This window comes from Myotis lucifugus, unplaced genomic scaffold, assembly GCF_000147115.1.
Source record: "Myotis lucifugus unplaced genomic scaffold, Myoluc2.0 scaffold_167, whole genome shotgun sequence".
NCBI classification, from domain to species: Eukaryota; Metazoa; Chordata; class Mammalia; order Chiroptera; family Vespertilionidae; genus Myotis; species Myotis lucifugus.
The window spans coordinates 2,794,640-2,819,566 of record NW_005871215.1 but is presented as its reverse complement, the minus strand read 5'-3'; the positions used below and the strand labels follow the sequence as shown (position 1 = coordinate 2,819,566).

Genomic DNA, 24,927 nt, shown 5'->3' with positions numbered 1-24,927 from the left:
TTTCCTTTGTATTTCTACCTATATAAGGGCTGGCTTATGGTGGGCTGCAGAGCAGATTTTGAGGACGACCTGCTGCTCTCCCATATTGCCATCAATATTGGAATAAATGCTCATATATGATTCAACCCTGTCTGTGCTTAATTGGCTTGAGTAGTGACAGGCAGCACGGACCCACTGTTTGTCTAGTTAATCTTCTCCCTTCCTCTCTGAAAAAAAAAAAAAAAAAGTTGTGGTGAGAGAACAGGTCTTTAAGACAGACCCAGGTTACAAGAATCCCCAACTCCATCCCACCAAAGGCTTTCAAGAACTCCATATTCTTTAGTGTATGTGGAAGGTGGGGGTGTTCACAGTTGCTGGCAGGCTGAGCTGGGGATTGCCTTACAGAAGCCCTCAGGCCCTGGAGGACATATGGACAGAAGCTAATTCTATCTCCCAGATCTCCATGGCCCAGTGGCATTCAGGAATTTAAGGAGTCTTGCTTCTGCATCTCTGGTTGGCAGCTAGACAAGTCAGCCCCTGATAATGTTGTAGTCCACCTGCCAGCAGGAAGGAGGCACTGTCCAGAGAGCAGAGCAGGCAAGCAGTGGGTGGGGTGGAAGTCCTGCCATGAGGCTGGCAGCCTCTGGGGTGGTCTGGGTCTGCCAAGGCAGGAGTCAGCTTACCTTTCTGCTCTTCACCAGCTCCAGGTCAGAGAGTAGGTGGCTTTCTCTGAAGAATTCCAATGGCCTCCTTCCTTCTACCTCCTAAGTCTTCATATTAACCCTTTTTTTTTATATTTTATTGATTTTTTACAGAGAGGAAGGGAGAGAGATAGAGAGTCAGAAACATCGATGAGAGAGAAACATCGACCAGCTGCCTCCTGCACATCTCCCACTGGGGATGTGCCTGCAACCCACTTCACCAGCTCCAGGTCAGAGAGTAGGTGGCTTTCTCTGAAGAATTCCAATGGCCTCCTTCCTCCAAACCGGTTTCGGCTTCATATTAACCCTCTATATATCCCCGGCCTCTCACTGTGGAGATGACAAAACCCTGGGTCTTGGGCAAGTAGCCTAAGAAGCAGAATGACAGTATAGGCCCTGGAGTCCTAGTTCACAGCCCTGTGTTTCCTATTGTAGCAGGAGGCCAGGGACTGCCTGTCTTTGTAGCCTGGAGCGAGTTGCTTCTCCAATGGCCCTGGTTTACCTTCTAAACAATTGTTTTCTAATGGACTACTCAGCTCTGACATGTTAGACTCCGAGGTGAAGGGACCTCCTCCTTTCTACCACCATTCCTAATCCAAGGAGGGGAGAATGAGTATATTCCCACTTCCCTGGAGTACTCAGGAAATTCTCCTTCACCTCTGGCTTCTCTCCACCCACCCCCATACACATAACATGGAGAAAGGTGGCAAAGAGAAAGTCAGTTGAATAGAATTATAGATTTGGAACTATAAGGAAATTTGGAAACTCTCTACACACACACACTATTTATTAAAATTATTTTTTAAAGTTGTTTATTGCTTTGAGAGAGAGAAACATTGATTTGTTGTTCCATTTATTTATTTATGTATTATTCATTGGTTGATTTTTGTATGTGCCCTGATTGGGGATAAAACCCAGAACCCTGGTGTATGTGAATGATGCTCTAATCATCTGAGCTACCCAGTCAGGGCTAAAATTATTATTATGTTATTTATTTATTTATTTATTTGTATTCCTTATTAATCCTCACCCAAGGATATTTTCCTTTGATTTTTAGAGAGAGTAAAGGAGAGAGAGAGAAGCATCGATGTGAGAGAGACACATTGATTGGTTGCCTCCCACATACACCCTGACAGGGTCAGGGGATTGAACCTGCAACCCAGGTATGTGCCCTGGAATCACACATGTAACCCTTGGGTGTGTGGGCCAGTGCTCTGTTGAGCCACATTGGCCAGGGCCTAAAATTATTTTTAATTGAGATGAAATACACATCAAATTTACCACTTTAAAGTACATAATTCAGTGGCATTTCATTCATTCATGATGCTGTATAACCACCACTTCTATCTAGTTCCAAAATATTTTCAGCCCAAAAGAAAGCCCTGAGCCCATTAGGCAGTCAGTCCCCATTATCTCCTCCCCAGCACCTGGCAGCTGTCAGTTTACCTTCTGTCTCTATGGATTTGCCTATTCTACATATTTCATATAAATGGAATCATACAACAGGCCGCCTTTTCTGGCTTCTTTCATGCAGCATGTTTTCAGGGTTCATTTACACTGTGGCATGGATCAGTACTTCATTCCTTTTTTAAAAAACTTATTGATTGATTTTAGAGAAATAGGAAGAGAGAGAGAGAGAGAGAGAGAGAGAGAGAGAGAGAGAGAGATTTGTTGTTCCACTTATTTATGCATTCCTTGATTGATCCTTATATGTGTACTGACTGGGGATTGAACCTGCAACCTTGGTGTATCAGAACAATGTTCTAACCAACTGAGCTACCAGGCCAGGGGTAGTACTTCATTCCTTCTTATGGATGAGTAATATTCCGTCCATTTTTTTCTTTTATTCTAGGAATAATGGTTATAGCTTTATTTATGGAGAATCTACAATGTGTCGGATACTTTGCAGGTATTTCACTTATGTGATTTTATTTATTCCACTGATTTATACCCTAGTCCCACCTAGGTGCACATGAAAAAAACTGAAAGCCTGAGGGGACAATGACCTTCCCAAAGGTCACATAGCTGGTTAGTGGTTGGTTAACCAGGGCTAGAACCCTGGTGGTGTTTTGATTCCCTGGTGCCTGATGGGCTTGAGAAAAGTGGAGACAAAGAGGCAACGGACAGAAGGCCAAGAGAAGCCCAGTTGGGGAAGATCACCAACCTGGGGTATGACAGGGACAAGAAGAGATGAGGTGACTCTTCAGCAGCCTCCCAGCTGCCTCCCGGCTGCCATCTCCACTAGGTCCCTTGCAGGGCCTCCCCCATCAACCTCCACCCAGCCTGGGTCAGCACCTTTCTGATGTGGTTTGCCTGCTTCCACTTTAGGCCACTTGTCCTTGGTACCCCATTGTAAAAGCTGAGGAATCTGGGGTCAACTGCAGCACACAGGCCCTAACATAATGCTCTGGGGGAACCACTCTGACCTTTGCCTTGTTCTACTCCTGTCCCTCTATGGAGGCCTGGTCAGCCTACCTCAGACTTGACTCTTCCATCCTCTAGCACCAGCCTAGGCCTGACCTCTGCTCCCCCAAACCCTGCGTAGGACCTGCAACCCAGCAGAGTTACCTCCAGTCTTTTTCCAGACATCAAATGGTCCATGGAGGGGTGGAATTGAGGTTATTTTTGCTTAAAAAGCTTCCTGTACTCTGATAATCCCAGTCTTGTTCTAGTGGGCTATGGGAGTGGAAATAACTTTTTACCCACATTTCTTACAGTCTTCCCTCTTCCCCCCAACCCTACACACACACACACACACACACACACACACACACACACACCACACCGTCTTTTCCCCCACTTTTCATTCTGTCCCTGGGAATGGGAACCCCCCTCTGCTCTCCCTGCTCTCTTTGTCTTCCTCCCCCCGCCCCCGCCCCCGCACACACACACACACACACACACACACACACACACACACCAATCCTCCCACTTGCTATGAGAGAGTCCTCCAAGGAAGACGTAACAATTTAGCGTTTCAGTAGAGTCTTGAGGAGCCTGGGCTACAAAGATGGGGAGGAGCTGGAGAGGCTCCATTCTACGAAGCCAGAGTCCTTGAGCCACCCAAAGGCTTCCTGCTTAAGGTACATTTGTTGAGAACACTGGAGCCTGGGGGTCTGTGTCCCCACCGTGGTCCTCACCCATCTGGAGGCTTTTCCAGGTGTGTTCAGGTCTTCTTTTTCTCTTTCTGGGTTGTGCCTTGGAGAGATGGTGGAGGGGCAAGGCAATGCGGTCCTTTATCAGGGTTTGGTAGTTCTTCACGAGGTCCTTTTTCAGGGGCGCACTTGGCAACAAGGCCAGCTTTAGGGCCTTCTCCTGGTAGTGAGGCAGAGGGTTCGGGCAGGGCCTTCTCCTGGCAGAATCACTGGGAAGTGGGGTGGGCAGAAGCTGGAAGCCGAGGGGTTCAAACCTTCCACCAGCTGAGATGTGTTGGTACCTGTTGAGGGGTGAGGGTGTGGAGAGAACAGGAAGTCAGAGAAGAGATCAGGCATGATGGAAGGGGTGAGAAGGCAAAGTACGATGCAGCCCTCCATAAGCTATGAGCAATCAGGCTATAGGGAATTCTTCTGTCTCTTTTCCTAATTGGAAATTGATCTATTCCAAATGTGCCTGTGTGTGTGTGTGTTTGGCATTAGCTGGAATGATTATATTTAGCTGGTCAATCTTTCAACATATTGTAGGATATTTCATTATCCAGATTCTGACTATTCCCCAATACAGCACATGCTTCTTCTCATCACTGGTTAATATGACGCTATCCAAGAGCCCTCCCTGCTCTCACCTGCCGCCTTCCAACACCTGGTCTGATGGCTCCCTCTTCTACAGGCCTGTAGTATTAGATTCAACAGTGAGAATTTGACTTTAAAAAAAATATTTTTATTAATTTCAGAGAGGAATGGAAAGGGAGAGAGAGATAGAAAAAAATCAATGATGAGAGAATCATTGATTGGCTGCCTCCTATATGCCCCCCACTGGGGATCGAGCCCACAACCTGGGCATGTGCCCTTGACCGGAGTCGAACCTGGGACCTTTCAGTCCTGAGGCCGATGCTGTATCCACTGAGCCAAACCAGCTAGGGCTGCCTTTTTGAAAAATATATTTTTTAATTAATTTCAGAGAGGAAGGGAAGGAGGAAGGGAGAGAGAGGGGGGTGGGGGTGGGGAACATCAATGATGAGAGAGAATCATTGATTGGCTGCCTCCTGCATACCCCACACTGGGGATCAAGCCTGCAACCCAGGCATGTGTCCTTAACTGGAATCAAACCTGGGACCCTTCAGTCCACAGGCTGACACTCTATCCACTGAGCCAACCTGGCTAGGGCAAGAATTTGACTTTTTAAAACCCATAGTTAAATGGTGGCAAATTTCCTGTGGCTCCACATGCTTTGCACCTGGTTCACAGATAGCCCTGTTTGCTCTCTTGCATGTACAGCAGAAGTGCTCAGGCCTTGCTGCACAACGGAATCATCCTCAGGAGCTTAATGCCATGCCAGGCTGCCCCCAGGCCAAGTAAGTTAGACTCTTCTGGGTGGTGCTCAAACCTCAACAGTTTTCTACAGAGGCCCAGGAATTTCTGATGTTATACCAGAGTTGAGAATGGCTGAGATTATATATAAATGTTCTATTTCCCAGCAAGATCATGAGTATCTTCAGGCTCAGACCTTGTCCAAAATCTCTGGGTCTTTCATGCTCAGAATGTGCTTTCTCATGGGTCTAGAGTAATTCTAACAATTTATTTTAACCCCTTACAGAGCTGTTTAAAAGGAACCACAGAACATCTGGCACTATAATTTGACTGAGTTTTTTGAGGAGTGAGCTAAGTCTCCTTCACCTTTGTATGCCTAGTATTGGCACATTTTAACCATCAATAATCTTCATTGCAGCCAGCCGGTGTCGCTCAGTGGTTGAGTGTCAACCTATGATCCAGGTGGTCACAGTTCAATTCCACCACCACCCTCTCCATCCCCAGTCAGACCTGCAGCTTGATCCACAGTGTGGGGCATGCGGGAGGCAGCCAATCAATGATTCTCTCTCATCATTGATGTTTCTATCTCTTTCCCTTTCCCCTCCTCTCTGAATTCAATTAAAAATAATAATAATAGCCCTGGCTGGTTTGGCTCAGTGGGTAGAGCGTCAGCCTGGGGACTGAAAGGTCCCGGGTTCAATTTCGGTCAAGGGCACATGCCCAGGTTGCGGGCTCGATCCCCAGTCGGGGGCGTGCAGGAGGCAGCCAATCAATGATTCTCTCTCATCATTGATGTTTCTATCTCTCTCTCCCTCTCCCTTCTTCTCTGAAATCAATAAAAATATATTAAAAAATAATAATAATAAATCTTCATTGCAGGGACACTAGAGAGAAGCCAAGGCCTTGAATAAATAATCTCTCAAAATCACCAATTGTTGGCTTTTTTTTAAAGATTGCAGATCTCCACAGCCTCCCCCTTCAACCCCACAATGCTTCTGTTAATGCCTGTGGGATCGGAATTTAAGACATTCTATCCTTATTCTTCTCCTCCTTTCCTGCCACTCATGCCCAGTGCCTGGACTGGACCCAGTATGGCAATATCTGTGAGTTCCCACGATGGGGTGGGGGAGGGGGAGCTGCAGGGTTCTGGAATAAGTCCTTTTGCATTCCTGTCTCTGCTCACACCAGTTAGTCCTCCATCCCCTCCTTTCTGCCTTTCTTTTAAATATATCCCCCAGGAAGGCTTCATGAGAAAACGAATGAAAGCTCAAAGGGTAAGAAGCCTTCAGAAAGGCAGAAAGGCCCTGGCCAGTTTGGCTCAATAGATAGAGCATCATCCTGTGGGCTCAAGGGTCCCGGGTTCAATTCCGGTCAAGGGCACATGCCCGGGGTTGCAGGCTCAATCCCTAGTAGGGGCGTGCAGGAGACAGCTGATCGATGTTTCTCTCTCATCGATGTTTCTAACTCTCTATCCCTCTCCCTTCCTCTCTATAAAAAGTCAATAAAAATATATTTAAAAAGTAAATAAATGATTGAGCCCCTCCCCTGGCTGTCTTTCCCTTGCCTCCTTCCCTTTCCTCCAGATACATTCAGAAGAGTGTTTAGTTTTCAGAGGTGGGAAAGTTAGAGTTCCAATTAGACATCAGAAACAGGAATCAGAGGGCGGGGGGTCACCTGAACATGGGGAGGTGGGTGAGCTCCTCTTACTTCCTGAAGTTCTTTGGCGGCAGGATGTTGCCATCGGTGTCGAGTGGAGGTGCCCTTGCTTCACTCCTCAGCTTGAGTTTCTCCACTTCTTTTAGTTCTTTCACTGTCCTGAAGATCACCTGTTTCTTCAGGTTCTCATTCAAGAAGATAGGAGTACAGCTGATGAAGGTCAGATAGCTGTTTTGACCCATCCAGGAGGGTGGGGGGATGGCGGGCTCTGCTGGGGGATGGCGGTGGGCCCTGGAGTCGGTCAGCCAGCGCCAGACATTGCTATCATAGGGTCTGTCAGGCCTGCTGGGAAAGGTGGCGGGCAAGCGCCCCACGTCAAGCCACGTGTGAAAGCCCCAGGTGTGCTTGGTTTTATCCGCCCAAGGGTGGATTATTCGGTGGCGCACCTTGGACTTGATGTCTGTGCAGGGTGGCAGCTTCAGGGCCAGCTGGTGGTAGGTTTGCCGGGTGAAGCCAGGCAATTCCCCGGGCTCATCCGTGAGGAGAAACTCACGCTGAGCCCATGTGCGGTAGTCTGGGAGGGACTCGGCCAGGCACATCTAGAGAGGGACAAAGGAAGCGTGGGGCACTCTGCCTCTGCTTCCCGGGAGCGGCCCAGAGGAAAGGAGCTGCCGGCCTCCTCCACACCAGGGCTCTCCTGGGGCACTGGCGGCCTGGCAGGGAGTGTGTCTCCCTTCCGGCCCTGCCCAGCAGCAGGCAGGCTGGCTCTGTATTATTCCCATAGACCAGCGGTTCTCAACCTGTGGGTCGAGACCCTTTTGGGTGTCGAACGACCCTTTCACAGGGGTCGCCTAAGACCATCGGAAAACACATATATAATTACATATTGTTTTTGTGATTAATCACTGTGCTTTAATTATGTTCAATTTGTAACAATGAAAATACATCCTGCATATCAGATATTTATAACAGTAGCAAAATTACAGTTATGAAGTAGCAACGAAAATAATTTTATGGTTGGGGGTCACCACAACATGAGGAACTGTATGAAAGGGTCGCGGCATTAGGAAGGTTGAGAACCACTGCCATAGACTGTTGATCTTTTGTTCTCTTTCCACCTGCCAGGTTTGGGGTTGGTTTCCCACCCTCTTTCAACTTGGATTTTCCCACTCTTCACTTCTTTCCTCCACCCATCCTCTTCATTCTGGGGCCCCCCAATCCTGCTGAGGAACTCATGCTCCTAATGGGCACATCGGGCCTGAGGAAAGCCTGAGGGAAGATGTCCTAACCAAGCCAAGTGTAGGAGGCAAGTCTTTCCTCAGAGAAGGGAGCCTGGGTGCTTTTCTACCAGGACCCCTCCCATTGCTCGTTTCCCTGTCGTCGGTGCATTGCCCTTCTCATTAAAATACAAGCAAGCATAGAAAGCACCTAGGCTCTTCCTCCCTTCCCTTTTCTGTGCCACACCCCCATGAAATAAACAGTAGCAAATATGTAGGCACTGTGCTAAGTACTTGTCCACATCTCACTTAATGTTCACAGCCCTGTGAGCAGGTGTTGTTACGGTCCCCATCTCAAAGATGCAAAAAGCAAGACACAGTAAATATCTCACACAGTAAATAACTCACCCAGAAAGCCTGTGGCCATTTGTCGGCACTAATCATGATACTATGCTCTTCAAAAATGCCTCTCCCGCCAGTCCAGTCCTAGGACTTTTCTGGTTCCCCAAACTCCCATTTCTTGGGCCCAGTCCCCTAAATCATTACTATGTGACCAATGGCCCAGGAGATCTAATAACCAGGCTTCTCCTCTCCTCTCTTCTGAACTCCGTGTTCACAGTACCATAGAACTAAGGGAGGAAGACAGCGGGAGTTCACAGACTGGAGATCTGCTGCCTTGGAGAAAGCATGACCCAGGGGGACAGCCACTAGCCCAGTGGGGTACAAAAAGGTAGGTCTCAGAGATGGGGCCCTGGCCCCTACCTGCAAGAAAGGTTTCCTGGCATTGGATGGATTACTTTGCCCTCTGAGTGATCTTCCTGGGTTACAAGCCATTCTTCTTCTGGGCCTAATTGCCAGGAGGGGCAGCTTTATAGGAAAGACCTTACTGGCAGCATTGTTTGCTGCCCGGTTGCTATGGTGCTGTTTCCTGGGCGGTGCCTCAGGGAGGAGGGCTCATTAGTCCTTTGGGCCCTGGTTGCTCCAGGCCCAGAGCCAGGGGATGAGACAAGTTCTGACTGTGAAAGATGGAAATGGGAGCACTTCTGGGAAGGGACTGGCCTAGGAAGGCCTGCGGACAAAAGCAGGACAGGCTGGCTTTCAGGCCTTGGGTTGGAGGTAAAGGTGGTCATGAGGCACCTGTAACTGGGCTCATCCTTTCCTAATGTTCTGGAAGGTGTGCCCCCAGGTATTCCTTTCCCTTAGTGGGGACTGGCTGTACAGGACCATTATTGGGAAAAGTCATCTCTGTGTTAGAAAGGCTGTGTGCCTGTGCAGGTACCGTATGGGAGGTGGTCTATGCCACAGGCCTTTGCACTCTCAAGTGCTTCGTGTTGTCTTCAGACCTTGCTTGCCCATCTTCATCATCACCCACTTCCTTTCCCAATCCCTTCTTAGCTTAGGGACCAGACGCCAACACACCACAGAGAGAAACTCTTACACCCTGGATTTTATTGAGTAGTTACAGTAGTGTTCTTGCGCTGGCTCACATGCATATGGCCAGCTGGGGCCCAGGTGGCTCTTTGCAAAGCTGCAGTGCAAGCTAAGGAAGCCAGGCAGGTCAGGACCCTTTTAGCCTCCTCAAGCCTCAGGCCAGGTTCTCATCAGTGCTAGTCTCTCTGGCATGATTAGGGGGCACTATCAGAGAAACATCACATGGGCACACAGCTGGGCGCCCACACTCTGCTTCAGATGCATCCACCCCCCACTCCCAATTCAACTCTTGACACATTATGAGACAGTTTTACCAGGATTTCTTCTTGGAAACATGGGGAGGTGGGAGGGAAGAGCAGTAGAAGGCGCTCTGGCAAGCCGACCTGCTTGCCTGGGTGCCTACAGTAAAGAACCCTTGAGGCAGGCAACTTGGGCCTGGAGGAAAGCGTGGAACAGAAGCAAAGTGAAACCCCTGTCATCCTACCCACCTTCTGATAGTCTGTAGATAATGATCTAAGGAAATAAGCTTACATTTAAAATTAGAGGATAATTTGGAGCATATACACTATTTACAGGACACCCTGCAAGGAACAGGGAAGGTGAAACTGCTGGGCACAATACAGTTTGGGGAGTTCCTAATCTCTTTTCATCCTTGTTTCTGCTATGCCCACCCTTCAGCTCTCGCAGGGGGATTGAGGAATCAGATTCTCTAGGGGAGCATAGGGTGGCACAGAGTTCAGATACCAGGGCCTTGAGGCTTGTAGAGGGCCCAGTGGTGACTATGGCACGATGTCTGCCTTGGCATAACAAGGTGGGGCTAGAGGGCGGACAGTCCCTGCTTGCTGTCCTTACTCAGACCTTGGATGGCCCAGCCACTCCTGGATGGCCGAGTGGACAGCTTGAGCAGCAAGGGTAAGGTCAGGTCTCTACCGCAGCTCAGGCATGAGCTGAGCCCAGTTGATGTTGTCAGGGCCCAGCAGGTCCTCCTCCAGGCCAGGGAAGCTGATGTCCAGCAGAATCTTGCTCAGGCTGTCATTCATTGTGTCCAGAACCAGGCCTTCTGTCAGGGAACGGTTGGCTGGAAGGCTGGCAACCTGTGGCTCCCCAACCATGGGGTAGTCTGGCTTGGGGACTTCCATTTCTGAGGGGGAACAGCTACTAAAGGGGTCTGAGTTGAGGTCAAAGGGCTCAGAATTGAGGAGTTCTTGGGGTGAGTCAAAGAGGGGGATACTTTTCAGTGGGGTGGTACTGAAATCTGTCAGCCCCAGGGCGTCAGGTAGGGGGCCAAAGGTACCCTCAGGGGTTCGTACTGGGCTGAAATCTAACCCTCCAATTTTGGCTGGGGGTGTAAGACTCCAGGATTCAGGGCTCAAAGGGAGGACAGATTTGCTTGGGGTAGAGGAGACGGGCAGCGTCTCCTTAATGGGTGTCTTAAAAGGTCCTCCCTCCTCCTGGGAGTAGCCAAGCTGGGAGGGCTCTGAAGGGAGAGTGAGCTCTGTGGCTGGTTTTGAAGTCCCAGGGGCCTCTGAGAAGAGCAGCTCAGGCTCATCCACACAGGGAGGTAGTAGGTGCTGTTTCCTTCGAGACCGGCTCATCTCCCTCCCCTCCCTTCGTTTAATCACCAGCATTTCAGACACACACCGGGTTGGGGACCTGAGCCCACTGTAGGACTTCTTGGACTTTGGAGTGGGCGAGTGAGGGGAGTCCTCCTCCCAGGACTGAGACAGCTCCTCTTTGACAGATGGGCACGGCGAGGGCCACTCTATCAGGGGCGGGCTCTCCACCTTGATAGGCCTCCCTAAGTGTGGCATTTCCTCCCCAGCCTGTATTTCTTCCTCCTTGATGGGCTGAACTGGAAGCAGAGGAGACAGCCCTTCTCCAAGCAGGAATTTCTCCTCTTTCACTGGCCCTGCAGTGGGCAGAGGAGCGACCCCCTCATCAGCTAGCGGCACCTGAAAGGGAAGTAGGGACAAGATGAGAGGGAGCTCTTGAAGCCTTGAGATTCAACCCAGTCACCAGGAGGGACATAAGATGATGACTAAAATAAGTGACATGCTGCTACTAATCCTCTTTTTGTCTTTTTAAATTCTTAAAAACTATTAAATATGAGAATATATGATGAAGGTGGTAGCTCAATTCCAGGGGGAAAAGGTAGATCATTTAATATAGTGCTGACATAATTAGTATCTAGCTGAGAAAAAAATAAAGTTGGATGCCTCTTTTATACCATATACAAAGATAAAAGAAAAATTAAAACCATACAAATCCTGAAAGAGAATCTAGGAGACTACATGTACAATCTGAGGGTGACCTTCTTAACCAAGACTGGAAACCCAGAAGCTGTAAGAGAGAAAAGAGATAAATTTGACTACATAAAAATGTAAAATCTTACTGTGGCAAGAGAAACCATAAACCCAGTTAAGAAACAAACAATGGAAGTAAAAAAAAATCTTCAGCCTAAAAGACAGAAGGTTAATATTTTAATAAAATGAATTAGCACAAATTATTAACAGAACCCTATAAAAAATAGGCAACATCCATAAATAAGCATCTCACAGTGAATAATCCCAAGTGAATAAACATAACAAGAAGGTGCTCACACTTACTAATAAGCAAAGAAAGATGAAATAATTTTATGTACATTAGATGGGCAAATATTAAAAAGATTAATAATGCCAATTGCTAGCAAAGACATAGGTCTTGTCATATATTGCTAGTAGAAATGTGAATTATCACAGATTTTTTGAAAAGCAATCTAGCAATATTTAATAAAATTTAAAATACCTCTTTACTTAGCAATCTCATGTCTGGGACCCTTTTCCATAGAAATAAAAGCACTAGTAAGAAAATACTTGCAAAGATATTTATTGCAATGCTGTTCATAGGAGAAAAATATTAGAAACAAAATGTTATAGCCCATAAAAGTGGAATGGTTTGAAAAATTATGACATAGCCACACCATGGAATATTATGTGACCATTAAAAGACAATGAATTATGATTCCAGTCAAGGGCATATACCTAGGTTCAGGTTCTCCAGCCCTGGTTAGGGTGCATGCAGGAGGCAACCAATCAATGTGTCTCGATCACATTGATATTTCTTTCTGTCTCTCCCTCTCCCTTCCACTCTCTCTAAAAATCAATGGAAAAATATCCTGAGGTAAGGATTAACAACAATAACAAAAAAAGACAATGAAATAGAGCTGTGCCAGGTGACTTGTAATATAATCCCATTTTCAATGTTCCATGTGCTGTGTGTGTATATGTAAAATGGCTAGGAGGGTCCTGGCTGGTGTGGCTCAGTGGTTGAACATCAAGCTATGAACCAGAAGGTCACGGTTCAATTCCTGGTCAGGGCACATGCCTGAGTTGTGGGCTTGATCCCCAGTGGGGGCATGCAGGAGAGAGCCGATCAATGATTCTCTCTCATCATTATGTTCTATCTCTCTCTCCCTTCTCTGAAATCAATAAAAATATATTTTGAAAAATAACTAAGTAAATAAAATGGCTAGGGGAGCGCTATGTGGAGGGGAGCTAAAGGGGGAAAAGTGGAGGACATTGTAATACTGTCAACAATAAAAAATGGCTATGACTATATATGTATGTCTATTATACTAAAAATAGATAAAAATATGGAAGAAAGCAGAGTAAATTGTCATTATTGGTTATTTGAGGAGCAGGGGTGATATGGATGAAGGTGGGAAAGGGTAAGCAAAAAGAAGAAAAAGGGAAAAAGACTTCATTAAAACAAAAACAATATACATGCTACAATCATATTAAAGTACATATGTAAAATTATGTATGGTGGTACGTATCATTTTATACATATATTTTAAATAATTTTAAAATAATTTAAAAAGCAACCCAAGTCTCTAAACTCCAGAGCCCATTCTGTTTCCATCTCAGTGAAGGGGGTAGCGCCTTTTCCCTACTTTGTTACAGATGAGCTTCTGCTCACAAAAACTTTTCTGGAGGGTTAGGTCCAGACTTGGTTGCCCATCAAAATATGGTCTTAACTTACCCTCCGCTCAAACTAGACCAATGATGCTTATCAACCAGGGGCCATTTGGTAATGTCTGGGGACATTTTAATTTAATTTTTACATGGTTGGTAGGGGGGTGGTGCTCCTGGCACCTAGTGGGGAGAGACCAGGTGATGCCACTAAACATCCTTCAGTGCACAGGACAGCACTCCTACCTCCCACCCCCAGCAAAGAATTATCCAGCTCTAAATGCCAATAGTATGGAGGCTGAGAAACCCTGAGCTAGACTGACCAGTTTACTCCACTATTACTGGGTACAAACTGGCATTTCCTGACTCTATACCAGGGGTGGGCAAACTTTTTGACTCGAGGGCCACAATGGGTTCTTAAACTGGACCGGAGGGCCAGAACAAAAGCATGGATGGAGTGTTTGTGTGAACTAATATAAATTCAAAGTAAACATCATTACATAAAAGGGTACGGTCTTTTTTTTTTTTTAGTTTTATTCATTTCAAACGGGCCGGATCTGGCCCGCGGGCCGTAGTTTGCCCACGGCTGCTCTATACTCTCTCCACTCTTATCTGTTTACCCAAATCCACTTCTAAGACCTACTTCTTTTGCCCGACTGGTGTGGCTCAGTGGTTGAGTGCCGACCCATGAACCAGGAGGTCACAGTTCAATTCCTGGTCAGGGCACATGCCTGGGTTGTAGGCTCGATCCCCAGTGGGGAGTTTGCAGGAGGTAGCCAATTGATGATTCTGTCTCATCATTGATGTTTCTGACTCTCTTTCCCTCTCCTTCCCTCTCTCTATGAAATCAATAAAAACATATTTTTTTAAAGAAAAAGATTTTTCTTTTTTGAAAATTTGAAAATTCTTCTTTAACCACCCAGCCCATCTATCTATCTATATCAGTGGTTCTCAACCTTGGCTGCACATTAGAATCACCTGGGAATCTTTTTAAAATCCTAATTTCTGGGCCTCATCCTCCGGAAATTCTGTTTGTTAGTAATGTTGTGGCCCCACCCCATAACAAAGAAACAGAATTTCCAGAGGATGAGGCCCAGAAATCAGGATTTTAAAAAGATTCCCAGGTGATTCTAATGTGCAGCCAAGGTTGAGAACTACTGATCTATATAAAAAGCTAATATGCTAAGTGTCCTTCCCTCTGTCTGAGTAATGACATCAAGTAGCTTCCTCTCCCTAGTGACCTAGCCTCCTTGCAGTTTCTTCAGCCCAGGAATACCACTTGCTTATAGCCAGATGGAAACACTTTACACTGTAACCAAATGTCTGTGAAGCGTTTTCCCATGCCTCATCTCATTTGATCCTCACAGAAGTCCTGGAGTAGGTAGATAGGAGACTCGGTAGAATCCTCTTTTCTTTTAATTAGCCAGAAAATGGAGATTTAGAAAGCTTAGAAACCTGACCCGACTTAAAAAAAGTAAGAAATGGTGGAACTTGAAAATGACTTGAGGTTTTCTCACTTCGCAGAATATAGTCAAACACTGCTGCAGTTAAATATTTTACCCTTTGTTCTCCCTGTGTGATCTACAATAATAATCTGCATCGTGTTGATATTTACTGCTCTGTTGCTGACAATTACCTCAAAGAGAAATTGGGGTGCTTCACTGGGCTGGAAAAAGTTTAGCTAAATCAGAAAGCAGATCTAATTAAGCAAGTTTGTTCTCTATCTATAAAAGGCTAAGTTAACTCGCGCATGTGTGACACATAAAAAGCTCTTGCTGGCACCAATTGCATGCATGTGTTTTCATCTGTCGTTGCTGATAGTGAATTTGGTTGACACTTCTATTATAGAGAAAGGGCGAATAGCGATATTAAAATATTTCTTCTAGTTAATTTCCTTTCAATGTGCATGAATTCGTGCACTGGGCCACTAGTGTATCATAACAACCTTGTCCCAATTCTTACACACTCATCAGGTATTTTGGGCCTTCTGACAACACTTACATTGTAGTCAAATTCCTTTTTAGCTTTTATATGTTATTAAATTTTCCATTGTTTTACCTACCCAACTTAATTTATAAGCTATTCAAGGAACACTCAGTAGAGTACAGTTGCAAATGTAGGTCCAATGCACATAATCCTCAGAGGAAAACAGAAGCCACTCACCTTGGGGGCAATACGGACTCGTTTGCTGTGGCGGGCAAGCTCTGAGCTCATGAGTGAAGCTGCCAGGGGCAATGGCACCTTTACCGAGGGCTGTAACACCAGTGGCTGGTTCACTGGGAACCGAATGGGTACCAGGTATGAGCTGACCCGGGGTAGCAATGGCTTCATCTTCCGCCCTGGGGGGAAATAGGAGAGTTAAGGGGTATGGGTCCAGAGACACACCCTTCTCAATCCCAGGAGCTGTGCTCAGATCCCTTTGAGCTAGGCACAGATCCCTTTGAGCGAGGCACAGAATCCCAGAGTCTGATCCCCTAAAAATATGCCCCCAGAACAAGGATTAGGTCTGAGGCCCACTCTCCCATACTAACGTGCGCCCAGTGGGAGTGCAGTTTTGATGGTCACATTCCGGCGGAGCTCAGGATTGGGTCGTTTCTGCTGCTGTATGTGGCAGATAGGAAGAGAGAGAAACCTGGGTTAATAAGGCAGGGGAGGAGGCGGGAGAACCCACCAGCTGCTCTGGTACTATGCACTGAGCTAACCAACAGCCCAGAAAACAAAGCTGCTCTGGGAGGATGCAGGTGAGCAATGCCACCAAGCCTGGTTAATGGGAAAGGTGGGCAGCACACAGGTTTATGGTGACAGGTCCTAGCACCTCATCCATGTGTCCTCACCACCCCCAGGGGATGCTAAGGCATGTAGTTCTAAGAGTGACAAAGAAAAGCCAGGACAAAAGTGAGAGAAAACATTGCTTCCTGCCAGACCTATGCCATGCACTGTGGTTGCTGTCTTGCACCAAGCCCATGGCATGTCCTCCTGCCACGCCCGCTCTGCTCAGTGCACCTTCATGGTCGCCCATGTGAGGGGAAGGAGAAGTGGGCCCTCCTCTGGGGAGCTGAGGTGACAGTCACACATTTCCTCACTCCAGAAGCTTGGTGCTCTGTACTTAGGGCTGGCAGTCTTGTCCCTGTCCGCTAAAGCCATGCTAAGCAGTGAAAGGAAAATAAGGCCAAACCCCGAGCCAGAGGGAAAGAATCTTACTGATTCCAAGTGCTCGGGTGATTGTGGAGACCCTGGGTCCAGTGGCTGTGGTGGGCAGGCATTGTGGGAGAGAAATGAGATGAAGTTACCACCAGCATGGTCAATCAATCTGACCACATTGGGAAAAACACCTATTCCTGCCTGATGCTGAGGGCCACCCTGGTCAACTGTCCCTCCCAACAGAATGGTTATGGGCACTCTGAAATCCCAAAACAATCACTTCTAAAGAGTTGTTCAGTTGGCTCGGTTTCTGGTCTCCAGCCTAAAGAAGGGCTTTTAAAAAACAAGGTTTCTTAGACTTTTTCTGTAAGAATCACCTGAGAAGCTTGTTAAAAAAACATATTTCTGGGCCCATCCTAGACCCCATTGAATCAGAAGCCCCAAGAAAGGGGCTTGGGAAGTTGTGTGGTTTTTTTTAAAATAAATTTTTATTGATTTCAGAGAGGAAGGGAAAGGGAGAGATATAGAAACATCAATGATGAGAGGGAATCATTGATTGGCTGCCTCCTGCACACCCCCTACTGGGGATCAAGCCCACAACCAGGGCATGTGCCCTTGACAGGAATTGAACCTGGGACCCTTCAGTCCGCAGGCCCATGCTCTATCCACTGAGCCAGACGTGCTAGGATGGGCAGTTGTTTTTTAATAAGCATCCCAGGCAGTTCTTATCCACAGGGCAGTTAGGGAAATGCTATTCTGGGAAGTCCTCTTATGTGGATCCAAGTAGTCCTCTCTATGGCCTGGTCTAGTACTAAAGTGGGTCATTTGGTATTTGTCAACTGTACTTAATTGAGTTTTATGCAAATCACCTATGGGCCAGCTGGCATCTAACTCTCCCCAGATCAGATAAGATCATGACAAGGACCACTGGTTTCTTTTTGAGATGGATATTACAACCTCCAACTCTGGCCCCATTTAGAAGAAACCAGGACACTCACCTTAAACACCTGGTCCAAGGTCAAGTAACGATTGGCACTGGGGTGAATGGTCCAGAAGGAGACCTTGCCATTGGCAGACGTCTCTCGAACAAACATGTCATGAAGAGAAAGGTTATGGCGAATGGAATTCTGAAAGAAGAGACAACCGGTTATCAGCTATTTTAGCTACAGAAACATCACCCTTGATGTTTCCTAAGGGGATATGAGCCTCAGGCCTCACCCACTGTACCCAGCACAGACTTTGTCGAGTGTCCAATTCTATCCCTACCTCCACACTGCAGAGCCGTCCACCTCAGCCATAAACCCATCTATCCTACGGGGATAAAGGCGATACCATTTCTTAGGTTTGTGTTAAAGAAAAGACCTGGATAGCTGTCAAGAGCTAGAAAAGAGGAATGAGACTTTGAAGCAATAATCAATAGCAATTTAGGAGAGTAAAGAAATAAGAAACTTGGGCCCTAGCTGGTTTGGCTCAGTGGATAGAGCGTTGGCCTGCAGACTAAAGGTTCCCAGGTTCGATTCCTGTCAAGGGCACATGCCCAGGTTGTGGGCTTGATCCCTAGTAGGGGGCATGCAGGAGGCAGCCAATCAATGATTCTCTCTCATCATTGATGTTTCTATCTCTCCTTCTCCCTTTCTCTCTGAAATCAATAAAAATATATTTTTTAAAAAAAGAACGAAATAAGAAACTTGGAAATTTAGTTGAGGTAAGAATGTGAAGTTAAAAGTTCTACTGTGGGGAGAACAAAACAAAAAACTTTGGCTTGAAGCTGAGTATGTCAAAGGACCTGATTTGTGGCTCTGACATTGTAGTGTGACCTAGTGACTCCCAGGCATCTGTTTTCCCATGAATAAAATGAAAAAAAATCCCTGCCTTCTAGAAATATTATGTGACATTAGAGGAGGTGAATCATGAGCCTCACAGATAGCACTGTTTTTAAAAGATCTTTTCAGAAAGCTACTTAGTCACTCCAGCTGCTGTTCAATGTAGCACAAAACTGGGCTCAGTGCTACATGGAAGAGTCCTGGTAAACCTTAGGTAGTGACAGGTCAAGTGGCTGCAGAGTTCTTATTGATGATTTTGCCTGGATTCAGCAGGATCAAGTCATAATCCAAAAGATACAACTGGTTAAAGTTCTAGCATCCTTTAATATTCTCTCAGAGCACCAGACATCAAGTGTTGGACATCTGTGTAGACAAACTGTCGGACTAGAGTGACCTCCATGTGGGTTGTTATGGAACACAGTACCTTCCAGCCTGGCTTTGCCATATGCTTAAAATAGGGGAAGTGGTCCTCGATCCACGTGTAGATGTCTTTCAAGGTCATGCGCTTCCTCTCGGTACTGTTGATGGCGAATTGTATCATGGCCATGTAAGAGTATGGCGGCCGCTCAGACACGGAGTCCTGCCAGGATGTTGATCCTCCTGGGAGCTCCTCAACCTGAGGGTTATGAGAAACCAGAGGGAGAAAGACAAGGGAATGACATGGAAGAGTTCACAAGACCTCCTCCAGCCCCCCTTGAATAACATTCCCTAGAGAAACCTCTTATCCCACAAAAATCACACTAGGAACAAACTCATCCCAGACCACTATTCCATAGAATAAAAGTTTAGAATTAGAAAGGATCTTAGAGATGATCCAATCCAGTCCAACAATGTAGAACCACTTCTCTGTCTTTGTTAATTTTGTTGAAGATATTTCCCAATAATAAGTGTCCAGTTTTTGGTAGTTGAAATCTCCCAGGAAAGTTTGGGTATAAAACATTAATTTTATACAAAATCACACCCATATGGAGCCTTGGCTGGGTAGCTCAGTTGGTTAGAGCATCGTTCCAATATGCCAAGGTTGCAGGTTCAATCTCTGGTCAGGGCACATACAAGAAGCAATCAATGAATGCATAAATAAGTGGACAGCAAATCGATGTTTCTCTCTCTCTCTAAATCAATTAAAAAAAAACCCCACCACACCCATTTTTCAGACCTGGGGCCCATGAGACCTAGGTCTTACTCTAATTCCTTCTCCTGATGTGATGTGAATAAACCCATCTCCTTTCAATGTTTGCGTGAGAGAAATATTTCTGAGTACAGGACAGAAAAATGTCTACAAAGTGTAAATTTGACTAAGTCTTAGGCAAGGATCTGATTATTCACATTTCAAAATATTAAGCTTTAAAAAAATATTGAGTTTTATTATATTTGTAAGTTTATATTTATTTGATACGTTTATATAAATAACTTCATAAAGTATACAAGTTATAAGTGAACAGCTCAATTTTTACTTATGTACATATCCATGCAAATTTTCACTTTTAAAGGTTGTGGCATGAATGATTAAAAGGGATATACAACAGAATCCAGGTGTGTGGCAACTGTGAAAAAAACAACCCCAGCCACACAAGTAGGTCAAATCAATTTTGATTGCTGGGGAAATATTTAAAATTAACATCTAACTCACTTTATTTTCTAGTAACATATAAGAAAACTATCTGGTTAAGAATGCTATATTTCTTTCATACCGTTGGGTTGCTTCTTTAAAGTTTGGCTTTCCAAACTAAGATCTTTTTATCATTTCCTGAATACCTTAGGGCGGAGTACTAAACTCAGTGCTGACAGAATACCTGAGCCAGAGGAATCTGCCCTCAAGGAAATTCTGCAGATGGGGGAGAAAGATCCCAAGCAGAAAGGTAGCTCAAAGGTTAAACAGAATTGCACTAAGTGAACGCTGATACCAGAACTTGGAAATTCTGCTGCATAGGCCACTTGGTCCATTTCCCTTCTTAGAAGTTCCCTGCATGGCTCTCATGTCCCTAGTGAGTGACAGTTCACCTTAACCTGACTCGGCTCCAAGTGCTGATTTTCCTTTCCTTCCATCTCTTGCTTGATGCTGCAGGAGCCCAGGCCATCAGAACTCATCTTTCCAAGCCACTGGATGTTGGTCAAGCTGGTGTTAAGAGTGCAGCCTGCTGCCTCACTGCCAGCTAGAGGGGAAATAATTCAAGATGTCACTTGGCTGCCTGATCTGATGCCCAGCAGGTCCATCAAAATTGGTGGTTAGGGATCACCTCTCCAAGAGCTCTATCCTCAGGGTCAAGGGAATACATGCTGAATCTACTGTGGCACCCAGGAACTCCACCCCATTATGGATCTCAGGAGAAATTCAGGAGCACAGTTTCAAGTTGCATTTCAATCTGGGCCACACTGAGCCTTAGCGATCCGTCAAGGCCACCTTATAAAAGAGTTTATAAGTATCTGCACAGAGAAAACCACTTTTCCTCCTCATGCTTCAGTTTTCTCCTTTATTAAGATAGATAGAGATCCCTACTTCTTTATACAGTCAATGGGAGAGATAAACAAAAACAATACAGAAATCCTTTTCCAATATAAAGAAGGCAATTAGAAGTGCTAAATGATAATTACAACCCTTTGGACAGTGCCCAAAGGATCTGGGTGAAGGTTTCAGAATGACTTTCCCCTGGGTCAGGCTACATGCTACCTGTTGTAGGCATCAACATGACTGACTGCAGTCCTTGCCACCAAAAGGGAAAGGCTGAGCTCCTCACCCCTTTGCCTTGCAGACCACATACCACAGTTCTCCCATCTCTGCCCGAGAAGGGCTCCAGGTAGTCTAGGAAGATTCCCATCCGTAGCTGCAGGTTTTGGTCCCGGGGTCTTGGTGATCTCTTCTGTCCTCTTGGTATCATTGCTGGTTTGGGCCTGAGGTTGGGGTTCTGGAGGGTGAGTGGGGGCTCCCCCACAGCTAATGAGGATGAATTTGTTGGGCCCATTGCTGCCACTCTCCTTTCCTTTGGCGGTCAATGCTGTGATGATGCTCTGGATATTGGCATTGTTGGGGATGGCCACCACTTGGGTGTTGGGCATAGTGGGGTGGTTAATAATCTTGATCCCAACCGGAAACTTGCAAGAGGTGGACTCTGCCACCTCATTGGAGGCCTGTGCTTGACCAGGCTCTTGTTGGGCAGGGGGCCGTTTAGGCTCCTCCTCTGATGTTTCACCTGGGGCATTTTGAACAGGTAAGGGCAGCCTCCGTCTTTTGAGAATCAGTGGCCGATGGGGGCTGGTTTTCATTATGAATCTATGTTTTCATTCTCCATTGAGAATCACAAGAATGGACCCTGGAAAGTGCAAGGAGCAGCAGGAAGTCAGAAATCTGTGAGGATGAGAAGGTTTTGTTAGAGCAGTGGTTCTCAACCTTCCTAATGCCATGACCCTTTAATACAGTTCCTCATGTTGTGGTGACCCCCAATTGCATTGTTACAAATTGAACATAATTAAAGTATAGTGATTAATCACAAAAACAATATGTAATTATATATGTGTTTTCCGATGGTCTTAGGCGACCCCTGTGAAAGGGTCGTTTGATCCCCAAAGGGGTTGAGACCCACAGGTTGAGAACCGCTGTATTAGAGAGAGGTGTTCCTCTTCCTATGACCAGGAGCGTGAGCCCAAAGGCCCAAGTGAACACTCCCTGGGCCTTTGTTAAGATCTCAGACAATAAGGAGATGAATTCCACTGACAAAAGAAAGCTAAAACTGAAGCAAACAGAAGCAATTTTAATGGGAAAAGTGGGGTTGAGTTGAACTTAAGTCAATGCAGCCAAAGGTCTTTTGGAAGCTTGAGAATGTTTGGCTGCAGAAATAAGTGGGGCACATACAAAATGTAGAAATGACCAGTATTGCCTACTAGAATTCAGATTGCTTGCAGTGACTGTAGGGACAGGAATACTGGGAAGGTGGCGTCCAAAACTCTGATCCCATAATCCATTCTAGGATAGAGCCTTTATATTTTTATAACATCTTAGTTTATAAATAAAAGGGTCAGTGCCAATAGATTCAAGAGAGAAAGGCAGATTGTACCATTGCACTATTTCCACATCACTGAAGGAACATCCCCAGTTCACAAGACCTCAGATAAAAGGGGAGCGCTCTCCTGCCAGGAGCATGCCAGAGTCTTTCCCTTCCCCCACAGGTAAGCATCCCCTAAATTCTAAGAGACCACACTAGACTTGCAACCAGGGAGCAGTGAGCCATAGCAGCTGGTCCTAGGCAAACCCCCTGAACCTGTCCCCAAGGCCCCCTTTTCTCCGACTTATTAATGAGTCAAAGCACCTAGTCTCTCTCCTATTGCTTTTTCTATCCTAGGCCCTTCCTTGTTTCACTCTCCTCAGCTTTAATAAACGTCCTCTAAAAAAAAGAGGGAAGTCACAGGCATGAGTCTACAGGAACTGAGTAGGTCTGTTGGGGACAGGACATTGTGGACGTCACTCATTCATAGGGTCATCAGGCGTAGGAGCCAACTCAACGGCACATAACACACATTCAGCAAATTAAAATGATTCATGCATCTCAAAAAATAAAAATAAAAGACCTTAGATAAAAGGAAAGCTGCTCACTTCAAGGCTCATGGTAACATTGAGCAGACTGTGCACTGCATAGCAAGAAGGGGTACCATTCATTTCATAGGCTAGTATGCTTGCACTGATTTTCAAAAAGTACATTTTGCCCTGGCCAGTGTGGTTGGAGTGTCAGCCTATGCACCAGCAGGATCTTGGGTTCGATTCCTGGTCAGGGTATATATCCAGGTTGCGGGTTTGATCTTTGGTTGGAGTGTATACAGAAGGCAACCTATCCATGTTTCTCACATTGATGCTTCTCTCTCTTTCTCTCCTTCTCTAAAAATCAATAAAAACATATCATCCAGCGAGGATTTAAAAAAACAACCTGCCCAACCGGTGTTCAGTGGTTGAGTGTCGACCTATGAACTAAGAGGTCATGATTCGATTCCTGATCAGGGCACAAGCCCAGGTTGTGGGTTCGATTTCCAGTGTGGGGTGTGCAGGAGGCAGCCGATCAATGGTTCTCTCTCATCATTGATGTTTCTATCTCTCTTTCCCTCTCCTTTCCTCTTTGAAATAAAAAATATATATTTTTAAAAAGTACATTTTTCTTTCACAATTTGCAAAATATTTATATAGTGACATTCTAGTACTTGCAGGTGCTTATTCACATTTTAACTTTCTAAGCATGTGACTGTGTTAATTTCTTTTCCAGACCAAGACTATAGTCCACATCTCCTACTAAAATGTGCTGCCATCAATATAAGGTAATTTTGTAATGTTAAAAAAATAGTTTTATCTGTTAAAAAATTGTGCTTTGCTGATTTTAATAGATATATAGAATACTCTACCATTATGTAAAATTGTGCAATCTTATTTAGAGGTACTTTGACAAAGGAATGGGCTGTCTCTTTTATAGGACCTCTGATATGGCCCTAAAAATGATCATCACATTCATGACATTTGCCATCTGCCCTTTCCACTTTTCCTCCTCCCTTTCCTTTATTTCTGGGTTTCCTCTACCTTCAAATCTCAGTTTTACTTCTACCTCGTATCTCAAGCCTCTCTCCCTCCCCCATCAATCAGTAGATACTATTCCCCTCCCCCCCCCCAAAAAAAAGACACCTCCTAAGGCTTAATTTTCCCTTCTACTCTGACCAGCCTCTTCCTATCTTGTCAACACTTTATCTAGCCCAGGAGCTTTCCAGAGTGACTCCTCTGACCCCACCCCCATATTGACCAGGGAAACCTTGCAGGGTTCTCAAGAACTAAGAGAAGGGTCCTTTAAGAGGCGAGAGTGGAAGCAGTGTGGTATAATGGGGAGAGCACCTGGAAGCAGGTTTGTCTTTGACTTAATGCACAATCGGCTCAATCTTCACCCCAGCCACAGTCTGCCTAGGAAAGGAGGCCACCAGAGCCCTTCCAAGGCTGCGGGCGGGGTGCAGAGGTCACACTTCCAGGGAAGGCCGAGGGGCGCTTTGAGAAAGAAATGAGGTCAGGACAGGGGGTTGGATGCAGAAAAAAATGTGCACTCTCGCTCAGACCTCCTTCCTGAGCGGCCCCAAACCTCCACTCCGGTCCCAAGCCCTGCTGCTAGACCCCCTGACCGCGGCCCCCGACCCCGCTCCCCGCGGGCGCCCCAACCCGGCTTTAGCCTCCATTCCTTGGCTCCCGCTCACCTCCCAACTGCAGTCGCCGTCTCCGCTGGTATGAGGCTCCTAGGGCGGGCTCCGGGCTCCTCCAGCCCGGGGGCCGAGCCAGGGCGCCGGGCAGGGACTCGCGCCAGGCCCGCCGGATCCCCGGCGGTGCGGGAGGGGTGGGGAATCCCAGGGGATCCCGGGAGGGGAGGGGGTCCCGGGCCAGGGGCCGGGGGTGGGGTCGGGCACCGGAGCTTTCAGTTTGTTCCGCTGTTTAAAATTGGCGCCGGCGGAGCGTTGCGGTCACGTGACGGAGCGTCGCCAATCGGCGCCGGCCCTTGTCTCCGCGTTCCGAGGTCGAACGCGGCGGCAGCTGGGGGAGCAGCGGCCCGGACGCT

The 24,927-nt window shown here is 46.4% G+C and overlaps 1 protein-coding gene across 3 annotated transcripts; it reads right to left on the bottom strand.

Moving 5' to 3' along the window:
• Positions 1-9,446: 9,446 nt before the first annotated feature.
• FOXM1 (forkhead box M1) lies at positions 9,447-24,710 on the bottom strand. Of its 3 annotated transcripts, none has more exons than XM_023759939.1 (9): positions 24,572-24,710; positions 21,124-21,707; positions 20,366-20,517; positions 18,789-18,980; positions 17,540-17,668; positions 16,602-16,646; positions 15,932-15,998; positions 15,564-15,739; positions 9,447-11,402 (listed from the first exon to the last, which is right to left on the bottom strand). In XM_023759939.1, exons 2-9 carry the CDS (start codon positions 21,623-21,625, stop codon positions 10,377-10,379), a joined length of 2,289 nt encoding a protein of 762 aa, XP_023615707.1. In that variant the 5' UTR covers positions 21,626-21,707; positions 24,572-24,710; the 3' UTR covers positions 9,447-10,376. The 3 variants fall into 3 exon arrangements, with proteins under 3 accessions (XP_023615707.1, XP_023615705.1, XP_023615706.1); XM_023759937.1 differs by having other exon boundaries at positions 15,932-16,001; positions 24,572-24,709; XM_023759938.1 differs by having other exon boundaries at positions 15,932-16,001; positions 21,124-21,672; positions 24,572-24,709.
• Positions 24,711-24,927: the final 217 nt, after the last annotated feature.